At 39.5% G+C, this 25,066-nt stretch overlaps 2 protein-coding genes across 4 annotated transcripts in view; both read left to right on the top strand.

The window, feature by feature from the left end:
* PRKAR2B (protein kinase cAMP-dependent type II regulatory subunit beta) overlaps positions 1–4,498 on the top strand; it is a 101,983-nt gene extending 97,485 nt beyond the window's left edge. Inside the window, exons 9-11 of the mRNA XM_005901434.3 lie at positions 631–696; positions 824–962; positions 3,108–4,498. Of these exons, the coding sequence (XP_005901496.1) occupies positions 631–696; positions 824–962; positions 3,108–3,241 (339 nt within the window). The 3' untranslated portion in view covers positions 3,242–4,498. The remainder of the gene's footprint in view (positions 1–630; positions 697–823; positions 963–3,107) is intronic.
* Positions 4,499–13,657: 9,159 nt separating this feature from the next.
* Positions 13,658–25,066, top strand: part of HBP1 (HMG-box transcription factor 1) — a 30,619-nt gene continuing 19,210 nt past the window's right edge. The window contains exons 1-2 of one of the 3 annotated variants that reach the window (XM_005901433.2): positions 13,658–13,770; positions 23,222–23,405. In XM_005901433.2, coding sequence (XP_005901495.1) covers positions 13,756–13,770; positions 23,222–23,405 — 199 coding nt within the window. In that variant the 5' untranslated portion in view covers positions 13,658–13,755. Of the gene's footprint in view, positions 13,771–13,812; positions 13,928–14,103; positions 14,127–23,221; positions 23,406–25,066 lie in introns of those variants that run through there. The other 2 variants (XM_070369614.1, XM_070369615.1) reach the window with 2 other exon arrangements.

Here is a 25,066-nt window from a genome sequence, read left to right as displayed (position 1 = left end):
AAGAAAACAAGAAAACGCAGCTATGTAGTTAGAAATGGCAACACTTTCTTTGAGAAGTCTTTCTGGGCCTTGAGGTGGGCTGTCAGTAACCCAGCATCTAAAATTTGGTCCCCAGCCTGCAGGACAGGCATCAGGGCCCACACACACCGCTTTGTCTGCCTGCTTTCTCCACTTGCGGAGTTGCTGGATTATCTTGGGTTGCCATGCTCTGGCTTCATAGGTTAGGAACGACCCAGGGTGGCACATTTCAGCATAGGAGCAGCTGACAGAGGCGACACTGCTGGGAAACAGTGCTCACGTTTCTGACCATGTCTGTGCTTTATCCAGGCTGCAGTTTGAGCGAAATTCTTACCTTGGTGTTAGTTGCTATATTTTCTTGCTAGTTTTAGCAGAAATGCTCTAGTAGACAGTATATCATTTCAGATGATTTTACAAATGAAATTGTTACATGGTAATTGTTGATCATAACATCTCAACTTAGGAGGAGCCATAACCTGTTCTGTGGCGTTTCAGCTTTCAGGAGATGATCTGTAAACTGGCATGGGATTGATTTCAGAGTGTGGTGGGCAGCAGGATTGCTGTCAACTAAAGTTGGATTTTTCACCCTCTGTTTTTATTCTATTCTGACAGGGAGACTTGGCTGATTCTTTTTTCATTGTAGAATCTGGAGAAGTGAAAATTACTATGAAAAGGAAGGTAAGTCCTAAAAATCCATGAAATATTAACAAGTAACATAATAGACTTTTTTTTTTTTTTCCTGACTAAGCTTCATTCTGTTTTTCTTAAGCTGAGTGAACGCTAACACTTTCCATCACCTTGTCAGGGTAAGTCAGAGGTGGAGGAGAACGGTGCAGTTGAAATCGCTCGGTGTTCTCGAGGGCAGTACTTCGGCGAACTGGCTCTGGTAACGAACAAGCCCCGAGCCGCTTCCGCACACGCCATCGGGACCGTCAAATGTTTAGGTAGGACTCACGGCCCAGGGCACACTTGCCCCAGTTGAAATCCTTCTATGTGCATTGTACGTATTCAGCGTCACACTGATTATTTTACTGGGTTCACAAGTTTTATGGTCCCAACAGAATACAAGATTAGGATTCATTGCACTGTCAAGCCAATTTGTGGAAGCCAACTTCTTAGAAAACTTTTCACACACATATACATTGTTCTTTTTTATAGACATGAAATAACATTTTAGTATGTTGTTAAGATAAGAATTCTGAGTACCAAGCTTTACATCTAATTTTTCAAATGAACAATATGCACTGTGTTCCATTTCTGCTAAAAACCCCCTCAAACAGCACTTTTATAAGGTATACTAAGTTCTGCAGGGGAAGTTAAAATGTCTAGGAAAAGTTTCTCATCCTAGGATTAGGAAACAAGAGTTCAAGTGTGTCATAGCACAATGAAAATCTTGTTCAGCTGTTTATTACTTCTGTGTACCACACAGAAATGCCATGAACAGAAGGGCCATCTTCAGCTGGAAGGCATCTATATATAGCAGAGATTTTATATGTGAGAAATAACTTATTTTAGTAATGAAAAATATAACTCAGGAGATATTAATACAGATGACATTTTCTTTAAGAGAACTAGTCAATACTCTGTAATGACCTGTATGGGAAAAGAATCTAAAAACAGTGGATACATGTCTATGTATAAACTGATTCACTTTGCTGTACAGCAGAAAGTAATAAACATTATAAATCAACTATACACCAATAAAAATTAATTTAAAAAGTAATTAGCTACTCTGTACTCTTCGTCCACAGTTTAGAATAAATTTAGCTTCAGTGTTAAGATTTGCAAGTATCCCCAGAATTTTCTTAGAGAAGTTGTTTTTTAAATGATTTTAAATAAGTATAGTATTACTCTAGTGTTACACTTGGATGAAAAAGAAAAATTTAGAAGCTGACAGGTAATTTCTCTGAGTAGATAGAGGTGTTAGACAGTAGGGAGTAAAGATGATGTGAGTGAAATCCCATTACTTTTTTTCTATAATAAAATATATATTCACATTAAATTTGAGAAATACAGAAAGGTAGGAAAAACTAAGAGTTACCCAGTACCACCACCACCCAGCAATTTCCACATCCTATTATAATTCCTTATCATCCTTTTTTATTTGTATGTTTTCAGCTTTAAATCAGTTTTGTAAACTGCTTCTTTCATTCATTATAGCTTAGGCATTTTCTCATGTTTATTACATCAAATATTAACATTGCTTAAATACACACTGAATTATTTACTCACTTCCCACTGTTACATAATTTTTGAGTTTTGGCTCCATTTTGCGCGGTGGAGGAGAGCTTTTCTGTGGGGGTGTGTGCATATACTGCTTTTTCACATGATAGGATTTTTCCTGAGAAATGCTTTTTGGAATTGGGTTTTCTTTTTATGGTTTTTGATATCTATTGCCATATCACTTGTATTTGCACTTATTTGCATGCTGCCAGCAGTGCAAGAATTTCCATTCACTCTATTGTAAACACTGCCTTTTTTAGTTCTGTAAATTTAAGAAGCAAAAACAAAAGAATTTTAATTTGTATTTCAATGATAGTATGATTATATTTTCATATAAATTCAGTTTTTAAAAATGCTCGAGACAAGCAATCTAAGCAACATAGAGCATATACTTACAGAAGTGGACAAAATCATTATTTGGACTGCCATTTTGAATTGACTAGACCCTAGTATAAAAGAGTAAAAAATTGTAAAGGGCAACATCTGGTCTTCACAGCATTGCATTGTAAACCCTGAGGAGGGAAAACAAGATAGAAAACACTACCTTGCCACCCTTGAGTTCATACTGCTAAAGTGGTGACATAAAAATGTATTTATTTTGTAAAATTCCAAGGTCTTGCCATAACAATCCCTCATTCTTTTAACCTGGATCAGGAACTTCCAATATAACATCATATGGCCACGGGCCACTGGCTGCTTCCTTTTTGAAGTGGAATGTTTTTATCTTTATGCCTTTTTCTTGTATCTGATATTTATGCAAAAATGCCATTGCGTCATTGACATATGTGAAATAGGTACCACAAGTGAATTAGAAATTCCAGGTTTGTAAAGAATGTTATTTTTCTTTTATTCTCCACTCTTCTTAGCCATGGATGTGCAAGCATTTGAAAGGCTTTTGGGACCTTGCATGGAAATTATGAAAAGGAACATCGCTACCTATGAAGAGCAATTAGTTGCCCTGTTTGGAACAAACATGGATATTGTTGAACCCACTGCATGAAGCAAAAGTATTGGAGCAAGACCTCTAGTGACAAAATTACACAGTAGTGGTTAGTCCACTGAGAATGTGTTTGTGTAGATGCCAAGCATTTTCTGTGATTTCAGGTTTTTTCCTTTTTTTACATTTACAATGTATCAGTAAACAGAATAGGTATTTAATAGTCAATAGGCTTTAACATCACTTTCTAAAAAGAGTAGATCAAAAAATATCAACATACTGATAAAATGACTTTCTACTCCACAAAATTATGATTTGACTGAAAGATTCAGATGATTGTAATATATTGAAAGTATCTGTGTTTAAGAAGATAATTAAAGGATGTTATCATAGGCAATGTGTATTCATTTTGACTTGCTCAGATTGATATGTTATGACTACACCCATGTAAAAGGGAACTTGGCAGTGAACCATGCTACACAGCATGGCATCACATTCTTTTTACAACTCACTATATATAGTAAGTACAATTTAACCATTTTTGTTTTAAAGTTTTTCTGGCTTGATAAGTTATGTGCTGGCCTTGGCCTATTGGTGAAATGGTATAAAACATCTTATGCAATTTTAAAACCTTTTATATTTTTGCAATAAAGTACCTTTTGACTTCTTGGGTATAATGTCAGTAGCCTACATATTCCAGTGGTTTTAAGGACAGGCAGTTTAGTCATTACAACAACAGGAAAGTGTCTTTGGATGAAAGGTCATTATTTTCCTCATAAAGCATCTATCTATGCTTCCTTCTTTCATTTTTGCAGTTCTCTGTTATCTTTAAAAATTTGACATTTAATGTCACAAATATTTTTAAATGTTCTTTAAACTTAATTGTTGTCTTCTAAAAGCCTAAGATCTTATTATATATGCTAAAAAAAAAAGTCTCCTATACCAAAAATATTCGGGGTCCTTATCAACATGCCCATAGATATTTCTTTGTTCTTCACTAGACATGTGTAATAACATCCTTGCAGACGTCTGCTCCCATGGGTTTCCTCCAAAGTGGGAGAAATAAGTTATTGTAAGTAAAACATATATAAGGATGCAAGGAATTTCTGCCCATTCCAAGTATACCATTAGGCCTCTCCACTTGCTTTAATGTAGACTCTCAACTGCATTCATTTCATTCTGCAAATGCAGAATGAACTCAGCTGAATAGATTTTTGTTGATAATTGATAATGCTTATTATCCTGCTACATAAAATGAATTAATTATATTCCACCAAAGCAGTATACTCTTACATGGATTCTAGGACTACATGACCCCAATGTCCAGAGACATTAATTCTAAATAGTTGTTCCCTTTTAAATCGGCGATTTCATTTTGGGAAATATGTTTCAAAGAAATATATACATGGGTAAAAAAATTCTGTGGCTAGTGTGGTCTTATTAGAGAATGTTTCTGGTCTTGCTTGTATAATGAAAATGTGGTAAAGATACGTGAATTGGATAATGTACATATAAGAAGTATGTAAAATATACCTTCAGCCACATTTTAGCACAGTTTTAACTACTTTGCAAACTTTCCCACGGGAAGAGAGCTTACTGAATGCAGACTTGTTTTCTATAATATTTCAGATTTTAAAAGTCATGTCTACCGAACAAGAAAAAAACACAACCACAAATTCCTGGTTTATCATTCTGTATTTTCAACTTCCTTCACTTTTTCAAGTTACCTATTTTGTTGCATAAGCTAATTGTTAACTACAAATGCCTGTTTAATAAAGAACTCTGACCAAGGCTGTAAATGCCAGTTACATTATTTTCAGTATTGTTGGTTATATTTAAAATTTCCTTATAATAAAGCACAGTTTTATAATAAAATATTATTACTGAGGTGTTTTTTTCTTTCTTGTTTCTTTACTGTGACTTCGTAGTGCACATTATACCATGTGAAATGCATGACAGAGGTCCGGCATATGTGAAAACAAAGGTAAGATCTGGGCATCTTGCAGCAAGGAAGTGTGGTTCTGTAGGACGAGAGGTTTTTAAAAATCGTAACTATCGGTTATATGTGATACAGATAGTTGTGATATGTTGCAGACTCAGTCAGCCATTTAGAATAACCAAGTCTGGCTGGCTAACTAGGGAATGTATGTGTTAAAGTAATTAAAACACCACAAGTTTGAGTTATGGATGCCCCTGTTTAATCACCAGCCAAGAGTCTTTATGTTTGGAAATTCTCTGTTGATGTTTCATTCAAGCATGCATCATGTATGACTAAGAATTCTGGGAGGACGCTCAATTTTAATACAAAGGTGCTTTTCTTTGTGTGTGTGTGTGTGTGTGTGTGTGTGTGTGTGTGTCCTGCTGATACAAACTAGGGCTTGGTGCATATAAATGTAAAACACTACCTGGGATCCATGCTGTGTGAATGTGTTTGGTTTATTCTTAGAAACCTGGCTAGCACTCTTTAAAATGCTTTACAATTCTGCAAGTGAGACACACAGCACTAAGGAAGAACTTCGGATTTTATTGGAATATGTAGGATTAAGTGCTGAGTCCTTTTTCTTTCTAAAGCATCTTTAAAACATGGATATAATTTTTCCTAATTTTTTTCAAAAAATGTTACATTTCTAATAAGGACTAGATGGCCTTTGGCATTCTTAAAGAACATTAATAATGTATAAGCCTAGAGTGGTAAGTAACACATCTGGATGAGCTGTACTATCCAGCTTAAACAACTGGAAAGGAGAGTCTCAAATCTAAATAAAATGTTAATAACTAAGGGAGAAACAGAATTACTAACACATGTGGGAGAAAATTCATAAGGGAGAAATAGAATAATAAGGAATGCTGGCTTCTAAAATAAATGTGTGAGGTACAGCCTCATGTTGAGTACGAGAAAGAATTCTGATAAGAAACTGAAGGAAAAAAAAGAAATTGGAGCAAGAGTTAAGACAAACTCTTACCTGCTCCAGGATACTTTTCAAGGCAGCAAAACTGGTTGAGCAACTGAAACTATACAGTTGTTAGTAAACAGTCTTTACGGGTATTAAAAAAAAAAAAAAAACACCTTGAAAGTAAAATGAATTACGGAAATGAAAGCAGTAAGGTAAACTTACTTGGAGGACTTGTGTGCCCATTAGTCACTACAAGAAGTTAAATCAGTTTCATTTGTATAAGTGAGAAAAATCCATGACTCCACCAAAATCATTTACTTTGTGCATCCATGGCAGAACTTGGGCAATCTTGAGTCTCTTGCTTCCCCCATGCAATTCTTGGCTTCATACTTCAATTGGGGGCGGCGGGGGCGGGGGGTGGGGGTGGGGGGGAAGCCCAAAACAGTCTAAAAGTTGAGAGATATATTTATTTGGGGAATTTAACTGAGGACTATAGCCTGGGGAAACAGCCTTTCAGATAACCCTGAGGGACTGTTCCAAAGAGGTAAGGGAGGAGCCAGGATACATAGGAGTTTTTGCTGAAAAAGACCAAAAAAAAAAAAAAAATGTAGTCAGATATCAAAAGATCATTGCTAATCACACACAAAAATAGATATTTCAAGTTAAAAGATTTTAGTGGTTTTCTCATCTAGGGCCAGTATCCTGGTTTTTCCCATCCTGAATTCCTCTCAGGGTGCAGGGGTGATTGCAATGGCTGCTGGCTTGAGGGTGGGCAACATTCTTTGTTTACTGAAATGGTAGGTAACATTTTTATTTTTGTCCACACTCATATTCTCTGAATAATGATGTAATTGAGCCTGGTATATAGACAAATGTGTACAGAGTTTCCAAGGAAGACTTTCTTTGACCAACAGATCTGGGTCTTTCTGTCCCTTTTTATGCTTTAAGTTTGTAAATTTAAAGTTGCTAAGGAAGTCCTGAAAAGGTAACATTTATATATGGAAAGATGTGATGGTAGACCTTACAGAGGTAACTGTCTCCGCCATAAAAATGAAGTGTCATCTCTTAGGTGGTGTTCCCACATTTTGATTAACCACAGCTTGGGTCTTGCCATCTTCCTGAAAAACTCAAGCCACTGCAACATGTAAATACATGAAATGTTTTGTTAGTACCAATTATAACCGAATCTTTAAAGTAGATGCATTTATTACTCAGTTGTGAAACCAAGCAGGACCTGTGGGGTATGGAAACTTTGCATGTCCTGTTTCTTGTTTATAGGGAAAAGCTTCAGCTTCCTAGACCTTTCCTGATTTTCAGAGGGCAGATTCAAAAGTTACTCATTAGGGAAACACGGGAATGCCAAAAGAAAGGAAAAGCAGTGAATAACAGTGCAGACAAAGGGCAGGATTGTGGTTTCTCTTGAAGAGATACATTCATAGCCATCTGATATATCTCTGAGTTCTTTTGCAGGAACTAAGGTTCCCACCCAGGGGGAGGATGGTAGCTTCAGGCGGAACCCAAGATTCCTGTTACCTCACCGCCAGCAAATCAGTGGAAAGTCACACACCCTGTGTCCTCACCCCAAATTTTGCCCTTAGAGACTCTTCCCTGAACCCCACCAGGGAGTCTGGGGTTCTTTGAACATGAGGTGCCCATTCTCCTTGCTTGGCCTGCTGCTGCTGCTGCTAAGTCACTTCAGTCGTGTCCAACTCTGTGTGACCCCATAGACGGCAGCCCACCAGGCTCTGCTGTCCCTGGGATTCTCCAGGCAAGAACACTGGAGTGGATTGCCATTTCCTTCTCCAATGCATGAAAGTGAAAAGTAAAAGTGAAGTCACTCAGTCGTGTCTGACTCTGCAGTAAACCTTAAACCTTTCTCTGCTCCCAACCCCTTTGGTCTCACTGTGCATCAGGCACTTGCCTTTGGAAAAAACTGGAAAAATGGTTTTATTCCCCAGGCACGAGGGGGTTAGGGTGGTTTAGTTGCTAAGTTCTTGTCTGACTCTTGTGACCCCATAGACTGTAGCCTGCCAGGCTCCTCTGTCCATGTGATTTCTCAAGCAAGAAAACTCGAGTGGGTTGCCATTTCCTTCTCCAGATCATCTTCCTGACCCACGATTGAGCTTAGGTCTCCGGCATTGCAGGTGGACTCTACCTACTGAGCCACCAGGGAACCTCAATGAGCTGGAAATGGACTCTGAAATAAAGGCTGCCTTCACTTTTGACTGTAACCACCTAGAAATGGAATCCTCAATGTCTTACATATTTCACATGATAAAAACTCACCAAGTAGAACCTCTGAATGAGTTCATGAGCGGTAAATACGCCCAGGCACAACCTTGGATAAAGTTGCTTCTAACTCCTGATTTTCCATCTCTGCCCTAAAACCTACCATGACCACAGTCCTGCTGAGGAACAAGAGAGTGAGTCCTGGATCCCTGGAACTGCACTGCCACGTTTAGGTGGAAGGTTGATATTTAATACAAGTGAATCTCTTTACAAAATGACTATATTCTTGAAATGTATACAAATGACATTTCTAAAAGCCAAATATCTTAATTAGGAGAGGGGCTCACTATAAAGACGTCTTTAGCAAGTCTTTTCTTTCTTAATTGCTTTTGAAAGCTGAACCGAAATGTCCTCCACTTTTTTATTACTATAGTGCACATTATGATCTGCTATGTAATTTGAAGGAGCTGCAGTGTTTGGTGATGAGTAGACACAGCAAGTGACACAAACCATACGGAAACTATATGTAATGGGGTCAGTGTTCAAAGCAACTTACACAAAATAACATATACTATATATTAATAAGAAAATGTATCTTATTTCCTTTTATTCATCTGTTCAGCAGGTATCTATAATATTTATTGATTGCCTGGGCAAAACGATGCATATGATATAGACCAGACAAAAAGATGCATAAGAAATATGGAAAGAAGAAATAATGCGAATTTGGGGGGAGGTAAATGTAAGCAAAAATGGTTAAGTGTAGCACATTTAAGTGGCTTGCTAGGTGGCTCAGTGTAGTAAAGAATCCGTCCGTCAGCGCAGGAGACAAAAGAGACATGGGTTCAATCCCTGGGTCACGAAGATCCCTTGGAGGAGGAAGTGGCACCCCATTCCAGTATTCTTGCCTGGGAAATCCTACGGACAGAGGAGCCTGGTGGGCTACAGTCCATGGTGCCGCAAAGAATCAGACTGAGTGAGTGAGCACACACCACACAGTTAAGTACATATTAGTCCTGTGATCTTAATGGCTTTTTATCTAAAATTAGCTACTTTCGACTGGTAACTAAAAGAAAATACACAGAGAAAGGCCTAGCATCCCAGACAGACATGAGAGAAAAAGTGTAGGAATCTGTGCTCCATTTCCTAATTTGAATACTTGACTTCATTTGCTTGCTTCAGTTCAGTTCAGTTCAGTCGCTCAGTCATGTCCAACTCTGCGACCCCATGAATCACAGCACGCCAGGCCTCCCTGTCCATCACCAACTCCCGGAGTTCACTCAGACTCACGTCCATTGAGTCAGTGATGCCATCCAGCCGTCTCATCCTCTGTCATCCCCTTCTCCTCCTGCCCTCGATCCCTCCCAGCATCAGAGTCTTTTCCAATGAGTCAACTCTTCGAATGAGGCGGCCAAAGTACTAGAGTTTCAGCTTTAGCATCATTCCTTCCAAAGAAATCCCAGGGCTGATCTCCTTCAGAATGGACTGGATCTCCTTGCAGTCCAAGGGACTCTCAAGAGTCTTCTCCAACACCACAGTTCAAAAGCATCAATTCTTTGGCACTCAGCCTTCTTCACAGTCCAACTCTCACATCCATACATGACCACAGGAAAAACCATAGCCTTGACTAGATGGACCTTTGTTGGCAAAGTAATGTCTCTGCTTTTGAATATGTTATCTAGGTTGGTCATAACTTTCCTTCCAAGGAGTAAGCGTCTTTTAATTTCATGGCTGCAATCACCCTCTGCAGTGATTTTGGAGCCCCCAAAAATAAAGTCTGACACTGTTTCCACTGTTTCCCCATCTATTTCCCATGAAGTGATGGGACCGGATGCCATGATCTTCGTTTTCTGAATGTTGAGCTTTAAGCCAACTTTTCCACTCTCCACTTTCACTTTCATCAAGAAGCTTTTGAGTTCCTCTTCTTTGCTTCTTTGCTTGCTTACCTTTTAACATTTTGAACAGTGATATTTTAAACATTTAAGCAATGTCATGTACTTTAACTTCTATGTTTCTTAGCCCAGTGGTCATTGGTATGCCAACTGTGTTGGAATACAGTAATTTCACCCCTAAATAAGCTTTATCTAGTTTTTAAAAAACAAATTAGAATTTGATGTTTCTTTATGAAAACAGAAGTATTTTACAAATTGCTGAAGACATTTTGATTTTGGATAACAACTCTTAACATATTTGGGCATAGTTTATGTGGAATATGTATGTGTGTATATGGTATTTGCACTGACCAGAAGTAGATGCTATTTAAATAAAATTTTATTTTTGAACTTTCTTTTGGTTACAGCTTGTAGGATTTTCATTCCCTGACCAGGAATTGAACCCACACCCTTGGCAGTGAGAGCTTTGAGTCCTAACCAGTGGACTACCAGGGAATTCCCAAAATTGATTTTTTAATGTCAGTTTTATCATGGAAGTATGTTATGAACAAATGTTCTTTAGTATATATAAAAATCCCTTACAGGTTCAGTCGTGTCCGACTCTGCAAACCTATGAACTGTAGCCCATCAGGCTCCTCTGACCGTATTTCCCAGGCAAGAATACTGGAGTAGGTTGTCATTTCCTTCTCCAGGGGATCTTCCTGACCCAGGGATGGAACCTATGGGGATGCAACCTGTGTCTCCTGCGTCCCCTGCATTGGAAGGCAGATCCTTCACGACTGAGCTAAAATATTTTATATTATAAAATATGTCATTTTATATTTTATCACATATAAATAATAAGTAATTGGTACAAAAATTCTTTATGTATATTTTAGTGAAGTAGTAGAATTTATATTCTAAGGAGATCTTACTGGTTTTGTACTTTGATCTTTGTTCTGGCTGAGTTGGCTGGTTTTCTTAGTCATCCAAAAATGAATAATGAGGTTCCTATTAAATATACATAGGTGCATAAGGTAAGCATTTAGCTTCCCAGGAGAGTCCAAACATGGACTAATTGTCCACTTAAAGGTACAGAGATTCTAACACTGACATTTAATCAGTTATGACTGAACTAACTCAAGAGAATTTTACTCTTCTATTTAATGACCTGGACAAAAATGAGAGTATGTGAAAATATTTTATATCTTTGTATCCATATGAATTAGCACAGTGGTCAACCAATAGTAGGAACTAAATAGGTATTTCTGAATGAATGGATAGGAAAACCTTTATAGTACTAATAAAAGACAATCATTTCCAATAATGTACAATAGCTTGATGTGAAGGTGCTATTCTTCCTACCATTGTGTTCACAAATAAAAAAATATCTCCACTAAGGCTTTTACTAAACGCTTGGAAACAGAAAACCTTTTAAAATTAGTTAAGGTTCAGCCAAAAGCAGATCTCATGGTTCATGCAGTGTTGGGGGGTGGGGGGGCAGGGATGGTGTGGTACCAGCTCTTGAAAGTTCATTTTTTGGATGGTGGGAAAGGTTTTTAGTTTCCTGGAGGGAGCTAGTCATTAATAGCTGAGATTTTAGTTTTCAGTGATCAAGTGAATTCCACGGATTTTTCTTTTTGTCAGGAAATTAAACACTGGAGTTCATATTTTCAATTTTTCAATTCTGAGGCGCAATGAACCTCCACTGTTAAAAAAAGTGAAGAAAGAAAATAAAAATACACAAAAGAGCAGGGCCACAATTGAGTCCTGGGGTCACTCCATTAATCTCTGAATGAAGATAAATACAAATATTGTCCTTTTTACTCAGGGAAAAATTTAGGCATTTTATTGGCCTTCTGAATTATTTTTAGGAAACAAAATAATTTGATTAGTATTTGTGAATACAGAATCTTTGATCTGTATTTGATCTGAATACCATCTTTGATCACATGGTAGGGAGGACTCTTTAAGGATTCAAACAGGGAATCCCTAAAAGAATCTGAAAACTTGTTTCAGTATGGGAAAGTTACTTTGGATTTCCATATTTGTTCCGTGGCTTTCAGATTTAAAAATTCCAGAAAAGTAGGGGTTTTAAAGGAATCACTAGCAAGGATTTAAGGCTCCTTTCCAAAAGTTTGACTTTATAGATTTCTCTCTAGTATGTTTTCCTCCTCTTAAACATACATATAATGATCTAAAGATATAAAACCTAAAGCATAGCTTAAATGACTAAACACTAAAAGTTCAAAGGAAAAAAAGCTTAATAATGCCTTTGTAATGGGAATGGTAAAAACATCAATTATAGACTAGGAACTGGACAGCCTTGTTTAAAATGAAGGTAACTATTAATGCCAAAGAAGCCATCCTCCTCTCTTTGAGTCAGAGAATTCGTAACTTAAGGAGGAACTCCTAGTGGAAACAAAGTAGGAAGACATTCTTTCATCAGTGGAAGACCTCTGGAGAGGAAAAACGGTTAAACTGAAACTCACCAGAGAAACCCTGATAACGATTCACAAATTACATCCGTTTAAGTCACACATTATATCCCTCCGTATTACCTTAAACAACGAGTAAGCTGGTCAAATACAGAAAACATCAATTTGCCTTTCCTCAATTCGAAAGTCAACAGTAATGACCCCACCTCCCGCTTCACAGTTTTGTAAATTGTCCAGACCTCCGAGCTTCTCTCTCACTGTTCATCCCCAAGCCTCTCGGTGCCTGGCACGCAGCCGGCATTCAAAAAATCTCGGGTGAACTGAACAGAGTCCGCAGAGAAACCGCAAGCTGCTGTCCAGGGAGGGGCGAAGCCAGGCTCAGGATAAAGAAATGTTAAGTCTTCCCACTGGACCCCAGCACCACCTTTATTATCCCCATCAGGCCTGGGGCCGTGATTTCTGGGTGACTGGGTCCCCCTCGAGGCAGCACTGTTTCCGCTAGTGCAGTCATCGCCTTCCCCTCGCACTAAAACAATACCTTGGCCTCTTGCCAAATTCTGAGCTGCGAGCAACTCTGGCTGTTTATGGCCCGGAATGGGTACTGCGAGAAGCTTGAGGCTGCTTTGAGTGCTAGCACAGGCCCAGAGGAAGAGAAGAGGCCAAAGCTTTAAAACACTCCCTTCCTCCGCCCCCTCCTTTTTGTCCCAGACACCAAAACAAACGAGCTGATACACGTGTCCCTATGACTCTTGTTTACTATCAAGACTGCACCGTGCACGCACTTCTGGGAAATGTAGTCCAACCTGTTCCCCGACGTGCAGTCTCGGAGAGAAACACAGCCAGACCCAGACTACGAACCCACAATCCATTTCGGGGGCAATGTTTGGCTGGAGTCCCGGGAGTCTCGGCAGCAATCCAATCCGAAGCGCTCACCCTGGTGATTGACACTCCGTCTTCCCCAATAAATACAACACAAAAGTCAATACAAGCCCGCCCACCGAGACGGACCACGGTACCAACCAATAGGAAGGAGAAACGATTGAATGGCAGTGCCGCAGGCCAATAAGAAGGCGAAGGAGCTGGGCGGAGGCTCAACCCCCGGGGGTTTGAGGGGAGGGGGAAGACGAAGCTTGAAAGACTTGGTAATGGCGACGGGTTTGGTAAGTAGGAAAGTTTCGGTGGAGGACTAAGAGCGGCGGCGGGAGCAGTAACGCGCCCCGGGAAGGCCGGCGTCAGTTGTAGAGGGGATACGCGAGTTGCTGGTGGTGTTGTCGCGGCCGGGGCGGCCCGCGCCGGGGCTGCTTATACTCCGCGGCGGTTTGTTGTCTTTCTGTTCGGGAAGGGGTGGGGGTGGGGAAGGGAGGGGCAGGATCTCGAGGGTATCTGGCGGCCGGGTGAACTCGGGTCGGCTGTCCTCTTCCTGACGGCCGGGGCAGTTAACCGTCCGATACCGGCCTGCGGCGAACCCACCGGACTGGCGCTTCCCGCGAGCTCACCTGGGCTTCGCGTCGGCACGGTCCGTGGTGGTCTTGGGGCGGGGGCTGGGAGGCGACTGCGAGGACTGCGCTCTGGGCCGGGTGGCGCGGTGGGTGGCCGGGCCGGGTGAGGAGATGGGGCGGGCCTGGGCGGGGGAAAGGGGGCCGACGCGACTCTGGGGCTGCCCAGGAAAGTTTGACTTCAACTCCCCGCGAGTGGGCGGAGGGTCGGAGGTTGGCCCGGGGTGGGCAGCCGGCCGCGGGTGGAGGACTCTTGTGAGGCGCCGCCTCTTCAGGGGCCGAGAGGGGCTCGGGCCGAACTGGGAAGCTCGCGGAGCCCTTGGGCCCCGGGGCTCATTGTTACGCAGTTCGAATGAATGGACTCCTTGGCGCCTGCGCGGTGGAGTTGAGCCGAGGAAAAACAAGCCTGGAGTCCAGGCTGCGGTCACATGATGGGGGGAGGGGAGGGGAACGCGATGAATGGCGAAAGAGGGTGGGGGATGGACTTGGCGTGAACCGGGAGGCACTGCCTCTGTGTGACCGAGATCGAGGCTTGGCAGGCGATTTCAGTCTCCGCCTTCCAACCTATGCTGCTGCCCCAGGCGGATTAAAACAAAAAAGACTAGCGAAATCGACTGTCGGAACCAGGTTTTTGTAGCTCCTTCAAACGCTGCATGCTGTCTAGGGGAGTTCGCTCGCCGCCGTGCATTCTTTTGAACACTTCACCTAGAGTTAATTCTTTAGGAGTTTTCAGCAAAAATCTTTTGTAAAGGGAGCTCTGACTGCAGGGAAACACTCAAGAGTCTTTAATTCTGGGATCCAGTGATGCTAAGGGAGGAGGTTAAAAGTCAGTTGTGTGTATACCAGGAAGTGTTGGGAGTCCTACCAACAATTCCGACTGAGTGCTATAGATTTATTTCCCTCTAACTAGCAGTGACAGGTGATTCCTAACAATGATTTAGTGAAATTAAAGTTGCGTTTGGAGAATTAGAATAGTTGTAACATTTGTAAATAATTTTCTATTAACCACTGATAATACGTTTGTGATGTACTGCTAGTTCTTTCAGTCTCTGCTTTTTGTTGTTACTGTTTCTGCTGTTTTCCGATTTAACTTGCTGAGTACTAGGGTCAACTGTTGAATTTCCACGATTGAACTTACTCAGTTCTTGCTGAGTAGGTAATAGTTGACAAAGTTTTAAGGAAATTTGAATTACATTCAAAAGAATTCAATATACCCAATACATTTTGGAGCTGTTTTATACTTTTGAGGAAGCCAAAACAAAATATTTAAATTCTAAATTGACAGTACATTATAGAGTGAAATTTTTATTTCACTTCCTGGTTTCCATTTTACTTAGTTTTATAAGCCCAACTACTTATAAAAAATTAAAAGATTTTATTTATTTGGCTCCCCGGTCACGCCAACCAAGGATCAAACCCTTGCCCCCTCCAGAGGAAGTGCGGGGCCCGAACCACTTGTCCCCCAGTTACCTTTTTCAGCTTAGAAAAATCTTAGTTCAAAGTTACCTTCTCCCGGGATTTCCCACAGTTTTCCATGTTTCACAATGCTTGCTTCTCAGACTTCAAAAATGGTACTATCACTTTAAGAGTTGTTTCCGCCACTGTATTTTAATTTTTTCGGACCGTTTCCTCACTACCTAAATGCTCAGTGCAAATAGCCTGGGCTTTATGAGGGAGAAGCTAGCTGGTCTTCTGTATTTCTGTTTGAAATGAAAATATTAGTACTTTATTTTTCTGCCATAAATTAAGTTAGTACGGTGTTAAACCATGCCAGGTATTTTACACGTATTATCTTTTAATTATGAAAGTGATATTTACCTGGAATGAGAAATCACACCAGATATTTTTGACAAATACTTTGTATATTACAAAATTCAGGAAAAATATTCTCTTAATGATATTTTATATTCTTGTTTGTGCCTAACTCATCAACAGTAATCATATACCTTCATATTTTGACCTGCATTTACTTTGGTACTTCATATCATAGTTTAAACTGTCATTTTCTGTAAATTAGAAGAAAAAATTTTCTTCTCTAAAGTTTTTGGTAGTTTAGAAAAGCTTTTCTCACAGGTTGTTACACATGATGTAAAGATTCAAGTGTTTTCGTGCAGTGACTTATCTTGTGTACTGTTTATATTGATAGTGCTTTTAAACAGGTTTACAGATGGCTTGTAGTGGTGTGTTTGGTGTTCTCTTCAAGTTTCAGTATTTTGTGTCAGATCAGCACAAAATGAATAAGAACTTGTATAGATGTATTTAGCACTGGGCAGCAGTGACTGAGGAGAAGGCAATGGCAACCCACTCCGGTGTTCTTGCCTGGAGAATCTCTGGACGGGGGAGATTCTGGTGGGCTGCCGTCTCTGGGGTTGCACAGAGTCCGACACGACTGAAGCGACTTAGCAGCAGCAGCAGCAGCAGCAGTGACTGATGGGTTAAGGGAATGCTTTGGAACCATTAAGAGGGTGTGTCACGTAGTGTCTTTAATACTTGGAATATTATGATATAGGTAGATACAGGTAGACTGGTCCCATTTTACGAAAAAGAAAACTGAGGCATAGAAGTTAAATTGTTCATAGTCATATAGCTTTTCTAAACTACTACCAATTTAGCTGTGAAAAATTCGATCAACTAAATTAGAGAAGAAAATTATTTTTTCTACTTTATATATAGAAATGACACTATAAGTAAGTGATACTCTACAGTAACATTTTATGGAAAGAATACCACCCACTATTGGGATGTGGATTTTTTCCCCTGTTAACATTATGGCAAACCAGAGTTGTAGAAATCTCTCTGAACTCTTTGGTTTGAAGTTTCTGAAAGAACTGCATAGAGGCCCTCAACTGCATTTGGTGTAGTTTGTGTTTAATCTAGTTTGTTATGGAGGTTCATTTTAGCTTGCGATTGTGTAATACATTTTAAATACCACCTCAATTTCTCATGTTAGAGATGTAAAATAATTGTAAATTACCGTTTCTTCACCTCCTTCCCCCAAAGAGTTGGAGTTTCATACAGAAGTCCTTCGGGATTATGGGAGGCACAGAGAGGATCCTTTTCCTTTATCCATAGTGATGAAAAGATAAAGATTCAGGGAAGGACAGGCACTTGAATGTAATTGAAATTAGATGTCTAATCTGTGTTGGTCTATATCTTTTGTCCTTTTTCTCATTTTGGGGGCAGGGGGAAGGGAAAATGGTCTGATTCAATCATCAGAGCCCTGTTTTTGTCATCCAGAATAGTATTTATTTTTGGGGGTCACACTGCACACCATGTGAGATCTTAGTTCCCCGACCAGGGACCAGGGGTTGAACCCTTGCCCCCTCCAGTGGGAGCACAGAAGTCTTAACCACTGGATTGCCAGGGAAGTCCCTCCTGATCCAGAACAGTAATTTGTTCTGAGCTTTATATGATTTGAAGTTTATACAAAATTAGATGAAGTATGTGGAAATGCTTGACAAATGGCAGGTAGGCATTTAGTAAAACCTAATTTCCTTTTTCATTCACTGAAAGTTGGTCATTTGTAGTCATCTCTTCCTTTCCTTTCATTGAGATTTTGTGGATATTTACTTGTGAAAGTTTGCAAAACAGATGCAATAGGGCTGTCTCATCTCCACCCAGTAAAAATTTGTAATATTGACCATGACATTTCAGAGTACAACTGCTGGAAAATTTTACTCTTTGAAAATCACCAGTCTAGTGAGAGTTGACATGTGCAGAGATAGCTGAAACACAGTATGCTGCTGCTAAGTCACTTCAGTCGTGTCCGACTCTGCGACCCTGTAGACGGCAGCCCACCAGGCTTGCCGTGTCAAATCCTATAATACCAAAGCAGCATACAACAGCGTGAACGAGCAACAGTGTTAGCTTTACCAGGGAAAGTTTGAAAGAGAAGCTTGTTTCTAAAAATGAATGTTTAATTGGTGTGATGTATGTGAGGAGTTATTTTGAATATGGATTCTCTGATGTTCCTTTACTGTATCAGAGGCCTTGTTTCTCCCAAATAGTTTGCCAAAAACAGGCAAAAAACTTTGGTTTGAATTTTGATTGCATGTTTTTTTTTTTTTTTCCCCTCCAACTAGCTCTTCTGAGATCAGTAGAGGTACCTTGAGGTTAAGTTAACCTACCTTAGATTACCTTTTTCTCAACTTTTATTTATTTATTTTTTTTTAAAGAGAAAATGGTCAGATTTTCAAGTCTGTTACTCTGTTTACTGTACAGGTTTAGAGAAGGAGAATCTCCGCTATCTCAAGACCAAACTTTTGATAGCCTTGTGCAGTAAGAGGTACAAACAGTGACAGGTGCAAACACATAGAACTCACGTTCAACAAATACTTCTGTGATACTTTTGTTCTTTGTTTTGAAACCAAAATGTTTCTTCCACCTTCATTTAAGGTGTGTTGTGATGGGATGTTGGTAGATTCCTAAGAGTGCTGAAGAGATGCTAGAAGTTGCAAGGAGATGTGAGTGCACTGAATGGTGGCTGGGCACCGGGACCTGCTGAGGGGGAGGGTAGACCCAGCTGGGAAGAGTCCTGCGGGCGGTGGGGACACGACAGCCTGACTGCAGCTCTGCTGAGGAGGCATACGTGTCCAGTGCAACTCTGGGGAAAAGTGAGAAGGTTTTCATGTTGAGATTGCAGCTTGCACTGATTTATGCCGATCACTTCTGTGTGTGAGATGTCCAGTAGATGTTCCTATGAAATTTGAGTCATGTCAGGTTAAATTGTGTCTTGTATCCTTAGGATGTCAGAAAGTTTTCTGTGGAAAGGGTTAAAATTGACTAAACTTAATATTAGCTGCGCCAAGAACCCACCTAGAATAACTAGTTCTTTCTTGTTGGGGCATTACTAAAGGAGGAATCTGCACTGGTACTACCAGTTACCACGTATTTCATGGGGTGGGGAGTGCCTTGCTGCTTTTCTGGAGGGGGCTTTCATTGGGGGGCCTTATTTTGCCTTTTTTTTGGTGGGGGGGGGTGGCCTTGCCCTGTGGCTTGTGGGATCTTAGTTCCCTGACCAGGGATTGAACCCGTCCGCCCTGCAGTGGAAGCATTGTCTTAACCACTGGGCCACCAGGGAAGTCCCTCATGAGGACTCTTGCAAAGGAAGCTGGGAGTGAGTGGCATAGACAGAAACTGGGAATGTGAATATATTGTGCTCTCAAAACACTCTCCCTTAAGTATTTGTGTATTATAGATGTTCTTGCATACTCATTGTATTTCAGTATGATTTTTTAAAATAGACAAAAAATGTTTGAAGTATAGTTCTGATTATGTTAGACTTCTATTCAAAAATTTGCAGTGGTTCCCATTGTTTGCTAGTCGCTAATAATAATACTGGCCACTCTACCAAAGCTTGAGAGTTTGCTCTGTTAGGCACTATTGTAAGCTTTTGACATGAGCTCACTGAGTTTTTACAACAACCTATGTAGGTGCTTTTATTATTTCCATTTTATGAACAAGGCATGAAGATTTTAAGTTAATTGTCCAGGGCACATAGCTGGTAGGTAGCAAATGTATAAACTCAGGAGCCTAGTTTCAAAAAAAAAAAAAAGAAGTGGCAAACCAGTTTTCCTAAACTAGAATGAAAGATTCTGATCCCAGTCTGCCTTCCAGCCTTATTATTGACAACCAGGAGATACCCTAGCCTTTGGCTTCGATGTCCTTCTGATTTCATCCAGTACTTTGCTCCTGAGTTTGCTCATGTGAGTTTCTCATTAGGAGCCTCCCTTCCTTCCTTTTTACCCATTCATATCCAAGCCCTGCCTCCATAGAACTGCAGTTGTTTGCTTCTGTCTTTCTACTCAAGTGCAGGTTCCTTGAAATTCATGATAAACTGTTCATCATTGAGTTTCAACATAATACCTAGTAGAGTGCCTTGTACAGAATATGTATTAAATGACTGAATATATTCTACATATACACACACATGTTTAGATAAAAAAGGAATATGGCAATAATTTTTAGCCTGCTGCTTCTCCCAGTGTACCAGGAGTTTGTTTGAATGAAAACAAGTAAAAACCATTGCACAGGATTGTACCTCAGTTCAAATAAATCACATGCTCTGGAAGGCGGGGCTTCAGCATCATTGGTTTGAAGCAGACATGGTCCTGTGTGCCCCCAGGGTTGCACATTACAGATTGATCTAAGTTTGCTGAGCTTTTGCAATGAGAAAGTGGAGGCTCAGAACCAGGATTTGGCCATTTATGCTTGAGAAGTCAATTTGTGTTACTAGCCACATCTGTTGTGGCCACCAATTTTGTAGGAGGCTGTTTGTTATACACTAGTGTATTTGCTATAATTATATCATAAGACTGTGATTATTACATAATACATTGTACTTACTGAACAGTGTTCATTTCTTGGGAATGCCTCAGACATCTTTTAGATAAACTGTTACTTGCTTAAAGTAATGATATGATCTGTGACTTTTATTGAGGTGTGTTGGATACTTTGTCATATTTTGCAGGGAGGAAATTACCAAAGCTGAATAGCTGCCTGTCTGGCTCCTATTGTTAATTATTTTCAGTAACTGTTCTGTTAAGAGATTAAGTATCCAAAATATGCATAATATTGCCCTATGTCAGTCTACAGATAAAAATTTTTTTAAGATAATTTTACTTTTTATTTTGCTCATTTTGTTTCATCTTTACAACTGCTCTGGGAAGGAGAGAGCAGGTGTCATGAGCCCTGTTTCCATATGGAGATACTGAATTAGTGAGAAGCTCAGTCATTTAGGTCATAGATATAGTAAGTGATCAAGCTGGAATCAAACCCATGTTTCCTTACACCGAACCCAGTGCCCTCTTCACTACTCCATTGTACATCTTACAGTTTATATTGTGTCCGGCTCCAAGTGCCCAAGAAATGGGTCGTATTTGAGGCAGAAATATGAAAGCGAAATAAAATACTAGAAATAAAGTAAGGCAATGGTCAGTTTAGCTGTATGTGTCAAAAGCCTTCAGTTCAGTCTCTCAGTCGTGTCCAACTCTTTCTGACCCCATGAACCGCAGCATGCCAGGCCTCCCTGTCCATCACCAACTCCTGGAGTTCACCCAGACTCCATTGAGTCGGTGATGCCATCCACCTATCTCATCCTCTGTCGTCCCCTTCTCCTCCTGCCTTCAAACTTTCCCAGCATCAGGGTCTTTTCAAATGAGTTAGCTCTTTGTATCAGGTGGCCAAAGTATTGGAGTTTCAGCCTCAGCATCAGTCCTTCCAGTGAACACCCAGGACTGATGTCCTTTAGGATGGACTGGTTGGATCTCCTTGTAGTCCAAGGGACTCTGAGGAGTTTTCTCCAACACCACAGTTCAAAAGCATGCATTCTTCAGAGCTCAGCTTTCTTTATGGTCCAACTCTCACATCCATACATGACCACTGGAAAAACCAAAGCCTAGACTAGACAGACCTTTGTTGGCAAAGTAATGTCTCTGCTTTTGAATATGCTGTCTAGGTTGGTCATAACTTTACTTCCAAGGAGTAAGCCTTAGAAGATGTTTAATTGCCATCCAACCACTAATCTATCTCTTGGAAGTTCAAAGAAATAACCAGATGTAAGCAAATACTTAAAAAAAAAGAATGTATAAAGTAAGAGTGAAAAAACTGGGAACATGTTTAATAGTAGGAGGGATAAGTAAATTTTGGTAATTCCTGTGATTATATATAATTTAATTTTTAAAAATAGATCTTTGAAAGACTTAATGCTTATGAACAGGCAAATGCTTATGAACTTAATGTTAAGAAAAGGTCTCGTTTATATATAATATGACATATGAAGAAAAAGAAATGATTTTGTTTAGGTAAAATGTAGATGTCTCTGTGAAAAAGAGATTGGATCATTAGATAATAACATCAAAATGTCCCAGTAACTCAGGTTGGTGGAATTAGAAATAATTACTAATTCCTTTTTTCTTTTCTAAGAAAAGCTTTTTTTTTTTTTTTTACCCACAGTGATCATATGTTTTGTAGTCAGGATAATGTTTCATAATAAGAAAATTCATGAAAAAAGCCTTTGTAGAAAAAATGACAGTGTTTGTTGGTGATTATGTCATGACTTAGCTTTTGGTTTAAATATCTTTTCATTGCATTTTTTGATTAGCCTGGGCTACGGTACTTGACTTTTAATGCCTGTTTTTTTTGGCCATGCTACATGTGGCTTGTGGGGTCTTAGTTCCTTGACCAGTGATTGGACCCAGGCTCCTGGCAGTGAAAGCACCGACTCCTAACGCTGAACCGGCAGGGAATTCCCAACTTTATTTTTTTAAGTGACTTTTAACAGCAGTATATTTTATTGTTTTATTTTGAGGAAAAAACTATGTTAGAATTTTGTGTGTTGGTATATTTCATTAGGACTTTAAAAAATGAAATTTGGGGGAGAGCCTGAGAAATCAGGAACTCTTCCTGCTGCTGTCACTCATATTAAATAACTGATTTGATCATTGTTCAAAGGCAAGAATATAAAAAGTATAACCTCATTTTACTTTCATAACAATTTAGTTGGTAGACATAGCTGAGAAATTATTTAGGTGTATCAGTTTATATTGTTTTCTTCATTGTTTCAATTTTGTAAGCTTGAGATAATGGTAGATTTACTGTTTAGCTAAATTTCCCATTATTATTATACATCTTTGTAAAAATAGTAGCCTTTTTATTATGATTAGATTCCAAATTATCATTAAGAAAACATTTTTATGGGAAGTATAATATATGTCCATTTTAAGAAACTCTGTTTTATTTTATGTTTCTGTTTTGGCCACAAGATCTTAGCTCCCCAACCAGAGACTGAACTTGTGGCCCTGCAATGGAAGCATGGAGTCTTAACCACTGGAAATCCCAAGAAACTCTTTCTCAGATGTTCTTTAGAGATTGTAACAGTATACTTGTTCACTTTCAGAAGATGAGAAAACAAAATAGTGAACACAGTTGATAAATAGAGAAATTGGAATCTTGCGAAAAAGGTGCCAAATAGAATGGACCTTCAGTCGGCCCATGTGTAGCGACTTTGAGGGGGACACAGATGGCAGTATATGATTAAAGGTACAACACTGATGTCTCTGATTTTATGCGTTCACAGACCACGTGACTTGACTTTTTGTTCTTGTGTCATTTTTAGTCAGAGCGCCATAACATGGTGTGGGAAGTGAAGAGCAACCAGATGCCTGATGCGGTGCAGAAGCTCCTGCTAGTCATGGACAAGAGAGCGCCAGGAGTGAGCGACTCGCTGCAGCTGCTGCAGTGCAAGGAGACGTTGCCGTCCTCTCCTGGATACAACTCTTGTGATGAGCACATGGAACTTGGTAAACAAAATTAAGTTTTTAGGGATCTTCACTGAGATTCGGATTAATTTTCATGTTTAGCTAACTTTTCCACCCACTTTGAATTGCTAAAAAGTGTGTTAAGTTTTGTACACTAGGAACTTTCAGTGTTCTCTTGTTATTGCTTATAAAGTATTATTTAAACCAACATAACTTTGGGCTATTTATGGTTATCATAGAGACTCATTTACAAATTCAAACTCAACTGTCTTTGTGGGTTAAGATGAGCCTTTAAACACCTTATGAAAACCTTGCGGTGTGGCTTTTCAAAAGCTGTTACTTTTGAAATATCCATGTAAGCTCAGCAAATTATGCTGGCTATGCCTTTATGCCTGGGTTGTTGGTATGATGGGGGAAATTCCAGTGGACAGTTGAAACTGGAGGATTGGACATTTGTAATTATCAGTACTGCTGAGCTACTCCAAAGATGCATGATATATAGAACTGTGTAGGTGTATTGAAGTATGACTTTGAATGTTACTGCTTTGAGGTAAGTGTTAAAGAGAATAAACAGCCGATGAGTGAGCTTGTCTTGCTGCCCACTTTTCATCTTGGCATTGCCCCATTTAACATGCGTTTTCGCCTGATGTTCACAAAATCCAAGATGTGATTGTCCTCATTTTATATAAATGATGAAATAAAAGAGGTTATGTGGTAGAGTCTTCTTTGGGAATTTGAAGATCTTAAAGGTCTTGAGACATAACCTGTTGGCATGCTAAGGGTTTGCTAAGCTCAAAATATTGAGTTGTGGTTACTATTGAGTGGAAAGTATCGTTTCAATCAATTACTTGGTTCTCCATTGTCGCATGTTAGTTGGTTTCAGAAGGAAATCAGGAACTAGGGCTCAGGAGGTCAAAAACTTTACAGCCCCTCATGACTTCAGTTTAAACGTAGTTTCCTTAACTTGAAAGACAGAGATGAACCCTTCACAGTTAATACACAGATGATAGTCAAAGAATGATGTTGGCAATGAGGGAAGGGAAATAGCTCCATCACCATGAGCATTACAGAGTGGAATTATCTTCAGTTGGTGTGTTTTGGCTTCTTTGGGAAGGAAGGGATACCTTCTAGTAGGTTTTATGAATGGATATCCTGAATTAGTACTTGTCAGACATTTCCGTTTTAGTGAGTTATTCTGGGATATTCCCTGTATAGGAATGAGTATGTGCTTTTATTGTGACAATATAGGAGAGCTCTCACGTCTACAAGAGCTTCTGGGTTTATATATTGAAGAGACCCATTGGATCCATAGAATTTACAGGTGTAAATTTTGTAAACAAAATTCACAAAGGGATTTTGTTGTTTTTAAGGCCTGCAAGAGGCTTTTTTTTCCAGTTCAGTTTTTCAGAATTCAGTCTACCTTACAGTGTAGTTTTGGCATGAACAAGAGTGGTCCTTGGGTACTCTTTCTGGTTTTCTTTCTTGGGTAGCTGAAAGTCTGTCATGAACTACCTTTTGAGAACACACTTTTTTGGAAAATAATAAATATTCCTGAGTTTAGAGTTTCTCATTAAAAATAAATAATTTGGTGTAGATAAAGTTGAATAAGTAGTACCTAAACATTCCTATGATCTAAGTTGCATCTTTGAAAATTGTTGTTTTCATTTATTGTAGTGATCTTGTTTAACAGATTCAGATGTGTG

This window comes from Bos mutus, chromosome 4 (genome assembly GCF_027580195.1).
Source record: "Bos mutus isolate GX-2022 chromosome 4, NWIPB_WYAK_1.1, whole genome shotgun sequence".
NCBI classification, from domain to species: Eukaryota; Metazoa; Chordata; class Mammalia; order Artiodactyla; family Bovidae; genus Bos; species Bos mutus.
This window is presented reverse-complemented; position numbering and strand designations above follow the sequence as displayed.